General features: G+C 37.1%; 1 protein-coding gene across 1 annotated transcript in view; it reads left to right on the top strand.

The window, feature by feature from the left end:
* Positions 1-2,121, top strand: part of LOC122085961 (clathrin heavy chain 2) — an 18,016-nt gene extending 15,895 nt beyond the window's left edge. Inside the window, exons 28-30 of the mRNA XM_042654589.1 lie at positions 895-1,017; positions 1,103-1,213; positions 1,489-2,121. Of these exons, the coding sequence (XP_042510523.1) occupies positions 895-1,017; positions 1,103-1,213; positions 1,489-1,647 (393 nt within the window). The 3' untranslated portion in view covers positions 1,648-2,121. The remainder of the gene's footprint in view (positions 1-894; positions 1,018-1,102; positions 1,214-1,488) is intronic.
* Positions 2,122-6,406: the final 4,285 nt, after the last annotated feature.

Genomic DNA, 6,406 nt, shown 5'->3' with positions numbered 1-6,406 from the left:
GGGGCAGAGGGAATTTCCAATGAAGCCGTGAAATGCGTAGAGATCGGAAAGAACGTCAACGGCGAAAGCACTCTGCTGGGCCAACACTGACACAGAGAAGAAAGCTAGGGAGCGAATGGGATTAGATACCACAGTAGTCCTAGCTGTAAACGATGGGAGGCCCACAAAGTGTTGGTAACAGTCCAGTGGGCTGAAATTGACCATTGGGTAATTATATTATAGTCTGGGCCTTTATTTTCTTGGGTTACATTTTAATGGGCCTGATTTATAAGCATCTATGAGTGAGGATAAAGTTAGTAAACGAAATTAGTAATTAAGCTTAGTAAACGAAATTAGTAATTAAGCTAAGTGTTTGAGTTAGATTAGGATCCTTAATATCTCTTGAGGGTTATGTTTTGAGTTTATTTACGTTTGGTCATGTTGGACGGAAATAATGACTTGTGTCTAATGGACACAGGCCAGGGCTATTTATAATATGAAAAAAGAAACATTCCAGAAATAAGTACGAGACTAAAATACCCCTAAATGACAATTCTACCCTTGTATCACCCTAAGTACAAGACTAAAATTCCCCTAGAATGTTGGGCAGTATAAATATGTATATTTTTACTTGCAAAGTATGAACAAGTGATTTTTTATTCACAGATCATTGTTTTGTCCATTGGGCCTGGCTGCTGCCCAAAATGAGTAGGGGTGCAAGTTAGATGGGATTGGATTGGGGAAATTGATATATATTTTAGACATGATGTCTGAGCCTTGACCGACTTAATATGGTTTAAAGTTGATCATGAATTTGCCCGAGTTGAACCCCTGTTATATTGTGCCCATGTTTGATGCTCCTGGTCAAATCTGGTAAATGGGAAAGTTGATGTTCTGTTTTTGATGTATATGCAGGGAAAAAAGGAATGCTTTGCTTCATGCCTCTTTGTTTGTTATGATCTAATCCGGCCTGATGTTGCCCTTGAACTTGCATGGATGAACAATATGATAGATTTTGCCTTCCCATATCTCTTACAGGTGACCTTATTTCTGCCTCCACTTGCTGTTACATTACCTTAAATTCTACTTTGAATTTTTCTCACCCTCACTTCTGTGCTTTCAGTTTATCCGTGAGTACACTAGCAAAGTTGACGAGCTTGTAAAGGACAGAATTGAAGCGCAGAGTGAAGTGAAAGCTAAAGAGAAGGAAGAGAAGGATATGGTTTCTCAGCAGGTATTGCTAAGAGAGAACCTCTAGTACTTTCTACACTTGGACTAGTTGGTAAATGATTATGTGATTGTGGATATGGTTTATTTAGGCAAGAAATTGTTATTATTGGATGGTTAGTTTTATTGGACAAGGGTAGGGAACTAACTGGAATCTGTGTGCCCACTCTTCTGGTAAGGGAGGGGAGGCTGGCTCATTAACTATTACTAGTCATTACATGTTAATAGATTGTAGATTCATTGAAGGTTAAAGTAATGATTTTCTTATCTTTCTGGTTGCAGAATATGTATGCTCAGTTGCTTCCTCTAGCCTTGCCCGCACCACCCTCGATGCAGGGTATGGGAGGGGGCTATGCACCTCCACCACCAATGGGAGGGATGGGAATGCCTCCAATGCCACCTTTTGGCATGCCTGGCATGCCTCCAATGGGCTCATACTAACTTTTCTGGGCTAAATGTAATGGGAGCAAGTAACAAAAATACTACTAGTAGCAGCAGGGAGGCAGGGGAAGATGGTGGCAATCTCAAGAGTCTCCAGTAGTTTGCAGATGGTGGATGAATTATTATTATTATTTTCTTTCGTTGGAGGGGGAGTGTAAAAGATCGCAGAGGCCCCGAATAACTTTTTCTTAAATGTTTATTATGTCGTCCTTGGGGTGTGTTTGTATTCCTTGATATTCTTTTGGTAGGAGAGGCATTTTTTGGCTGCGGTTGAGGCTGAGATTAGCATTTTGTGTTTTGGACTGATCATCATATGGCTCTGGAGAAGATGCAAATTGTTGTGTTGTAGTTCTTGTACGACCCGAGCCGGTCATCCCTCTTTTGTGGTGTTTGTGGCTGAGTTTGCCATGTGTATAGACTCTTTAGGCTGTTCATTTTGATGCCACTATTACTAGTAAGTCTTTTACATGTGTATTTGATTGCTTCCTTCTGCTTTTGGGGTCTGTCTTCCTATTGTATTGGAGTTTTAACAATTTTTTACTCGAATCGTTTTCGTTGTTTTCAGAATGACATCAGATTTTCGAGTTTTTTCATGTACTCATATGGAGGATCCCAACCATGTATCTTTTTTCATTTACTCAGATAATATTTTTTTTATATGAAAAAGAAAAAATTCATTAGATCGAAAGATTTAAGTACATTAATGTCGGAGTTTGAGATGTGTAAAGTGCAGTTTTTCGTTTAAAACCCTTATGAGCTAATTTTGCCATGAAAAGGACCACGGCGTTAAGCCTGACTGAAAAAAGTTGAGTAGAAAAAAAGATGAGATAAAGCAACACAGTGCTCCAAGGCCTAGATGTGGTCCTGTGAAAATAGAAAATGTGTTCTAACTCTTGGGAGCTGCTCCAAACTATTATGATGTTTCACTTGTTTAAGGCAGCTTGTTTCAGTCCAAGTTGAAATCCTCACAAGCTGCTTCAGGAAGGTCTCTTGTCATCAAATAGTTGGCGGTCAATGAGTCATTTCTCATTGAGAAATATACAATTAACCCAACCAAATATATTTTCAGAAATAGTTGAAAAAGTTATTATTTTCATTTGGTGCAAGTACAAACTGGAATGGTTGAGTCATCGTGATATGTTACGTTTTTATTATTTCTATGTATCCAAATAAAAATAATATATTGTGATAAAAGTAGTGATAAAATCATGGCGCATGTTGAGGGATAATATTTGAGTTTAAAAAAACAAAAAGCACCCAATGAGATGTTTAAAAGGCAAAGCAGGTAAAGACACAAGATAATAAAATAAAGTATGCCAAATGGATTCAAGTTCATTTTTGCAAAATCGCGGACATAATATTTGTTGATCCACAAACACAACCTCCTACGAAAAACAGCTCTTCTACTGGCTTTCAATCTAGAGAGGAGAGCAGCAGGCATGCGGCAATACTACACTAGCTTGTATACGCAAAGGATTCTTATTTGCATAGAGAGAGAGAGAGAGAGAGAGAGAGAGAGAGAGAGAGAGAGAGTATAGAGTAGTGTAGAAATGCTCTCGTCTCTCTTAGTGTTATTTTATAGAGTTGATACATGTCTTGTGATGCTCAACTAGGAAGGGGTTGGATCCCTTAGGTAAAACCACCTAGTTTTACTTGTCTAACAAAACTTCTACTTCTTAAATGGAAGTATGTTCTCTCTAACGTTTGTGTGCAATTTTGTGCAACGACCTTATCTGATAGGGGATATTTAGGACACTTCTTAGGAAATAAGTTATTGTTATTTTCTAGTAGTCCTTATTGGCAACCTTGACCATATGGCGATGATGACGTGGCCAGTTTGGATGTGACGTGACAGCATTCGATATCTTCAATGAGATAATAGTGATACATGGTGTGTATGGAGTGAATTGATATATCCATGGTAGGTGGTGGGAGATTTTGGATTGAAATTGATAAATTTGGTCTATTTATGCTCGGGGGCATTTTCGACAGTAAAAATAAATTTTATGGAATATGGTTTCTTTATGAAAAAATTAGAGTCAATTTATCCTATCCAATGCACATGAATTCGTCTAATTTTGATCATGTATGATTAAATTACGACATTCGCAATAAAAATTTGGCTTATGTGGTAGTCAGGGGTAGTTTTGGTATTAAAGATTTTTTTTTTTGGAAGAAATGCTCTCATGTAACATTGCAAAAAATGGTTTCAACGCTCGATGTATTTTGATTACTTATGAGAAACTTAAGGCATCCAAATGGTTCAGGGTATTATTGTCTTTTTGTATAGCTTAGTTTGATGATCATGTCTCTTGAAAAGTTGTTGAACGTCGAGTCATGGTTCCAACATACTTCGTTCCATCTTGATCGAAAATCGTATGAAAATTTTTATGTGTGTTTAATTCGATTCGAAAAACCAACTCCAAAATTGTCCAGAAGTTTCCGGTGTAGGAGGGGAGCTTTTAGAATTTTAAATTTGAAGTGGTTTTTTTTTCACCAATAATGGATATTCTGGTATTGGGGGAGTTTAGCATGAAAATTTGAAAAGGAGGGGCCTTGTGTCAATTGAGGGAGATATAAGGATATCAGGGTAAGAGCTCTGATTGAGACAAGTAGATCAGGTTTCGATCTGACGGCTTGAGTCGAGGATTTCATTGGTGTGGTGCATTCTTGATGGTGGTTTAGCTCTGCATATTATCAAGGGAGGTTGAAGTACTTCGCGCACATAAGTGCACGTGATTACGATATTTTAGATCTCCTGAGATCTGAATTAATCAGATTTGACCGATTTAGACCCGAGGGCCGACAACAAATAAAGTTTAATACAAGCCATCACACAAGAATTCGGTTTTTCAATTGCAGCATCCAAGAATAGCTCGACAATGAGTTTGTCACTAATGCAGGCACTGGTGGATTGCGTCAGGCCTGCATCAGCCGATGTCAGCAAACATCTCACCTTTGATAATCGTTTGAAGATCCTATGGTCTTGAATTCATGCGCCTTTTGATGCTTGATCGACCACACGAGCAAAGATTTCATTTGATGCATTCCACTGGCCCAACTTCAACAGGTCATAACTTTTGACTCCTATAGTCATCCAAGTTCCTATTTTTTTCAGAATTCCTCCCTTTGCACATTGGAAGCAAAGAAAAAATAGGGTTTAGGGTTATGCAAGATTGAAGATTTTTTAGGTGAAGTTCCACCCTCCATTAATGGCTTTGGATTGAGATTTTATGCTCTATGCTTATTGTATTTACTCCGTTAAATGGAGAAGAGGTTGGTGTGCTCTCTATTAATGAAATATTGATTCCAGACCAAGAGAGGAAGAAAAGGGAAAGGGAAGTGAGGAGAGCAAGTGGTTATGTGTTTGATGCTTTGAAGAGCAAGAAGAGGAAGGGAAGAGAGGAGAGCAAATGAATACTTGGCAGTGGAGGTTCCTAGTTCATCCCAGTCAACCAGTTGTGAGATTCCCTAACCTAGATTTACATTACATGTATTATATGTGATATTGTATGTATACTAGGAGTTGTTGTGGATAAAATGAGTGCATGATAATTAATTGTGGATGTACATGTTGGGCATGGCTTAACTGTAGGGCATTGATTAGAAGTCTTAATTATTTATATTTTTGCATTATGTGCTTAATGAGTGTTCCATTGTAGTCGGTGTTGCATATTGTACCACCATTGTGTGTACCATCTCAATTACGACTTCAGAAAATTGAGTTTTAGTGTTCCTGACTGTAGGTACAACTAAAAGTAGTGCATTGAGTAGGTACAAAGTCTTCACAGAAATTACTTTAAGGACGTAGGCATATTGTTGAACCTGGTACAAACTCTGTGTTGCGGATGTGTTAATTGTTTACATTGCATCATATACATTGAAGTGCGTATAATGGGTGTGCACATTTAAAAGTGCCTATAAAAAGCTGATGCATACAATTGTGTACGAACAGGTACATGTACATTAGGATTTGTTAAGTCAGACTTTGGGACGGGGGTTTTTTTTTTTTATCATAATTAGACTTACTAATTCACCCCCTTTTAGTGACTATTGGGTTACAACAGTTACATGTTAGAATGGGCATGCAGTTTTTTTTTATTTTGAACTAGTATCGTGAAAATATTTTCCCCTTCTTCAATAGAAATATCTACACATAAGGACAACCAAACGTAGATAAAACACTTAAAACTTCTCTCTTTTTTTTTTTGGTTGTAATTTAATGCCTTCACTCTACAATATTACATAACAGATTTACAATTATGGATTAATTAGAGCCACTACCTAGTCCATTAATTGTGTCCATACAAAAAATTTGAACAACTGATTGGACATGAATATAATTTCTAAAACATTTAGAATAGTTATTGATAAATTATAGTATTTCCAATATTTGTATAATTTGTTTACAAAATGTGTCACTAGGCCAAAAATTTGAGTCAAACTCATAATGTTAACTTTTGTATAGGAAGTGAGCTAACATCTACCTTCGTATTTAAATACCACGAATCCAATGTATAAACACATAGCCTGGGAGGCATCAACCCTTAGAACATTAATATCCATAATACCTAATTGTAATTATAAGGATCTCTCAACTTTGGGGACAAGTTGAAAACTATATATGAGAATATCCTAATACAACCAACAGTAATCCATTCAAGTAGTCTCCTCCGATCAATTTCAATATATATAGATATGTATACTGACACTTATATTGAGAATCACCATTCCCTTTCTTTTTTTTTTTGGGGGGGGG

This window comes from Macadamia integrifolia, chromosome 8 (assembly GCF_013358625.1).
Source record: "Macadamia integrifolia cultivar HAES 741 chromosome 8, SCU_Mint_v3, whole genome shotgun sequence".
In the NCBI taxonomy this organism is placed as follows: Eukaryota; Viridiplantae; Streptophyta; class Magnoliopsida; order Proteales; family Proteaceae; genus Macadamia; species Macadamia integrifolia.
The sequence above is the reverse complement of the archived record's forward strand: the minus strand, read 5'-3'. Positions and strand labels throughout refer to the sequence as shown.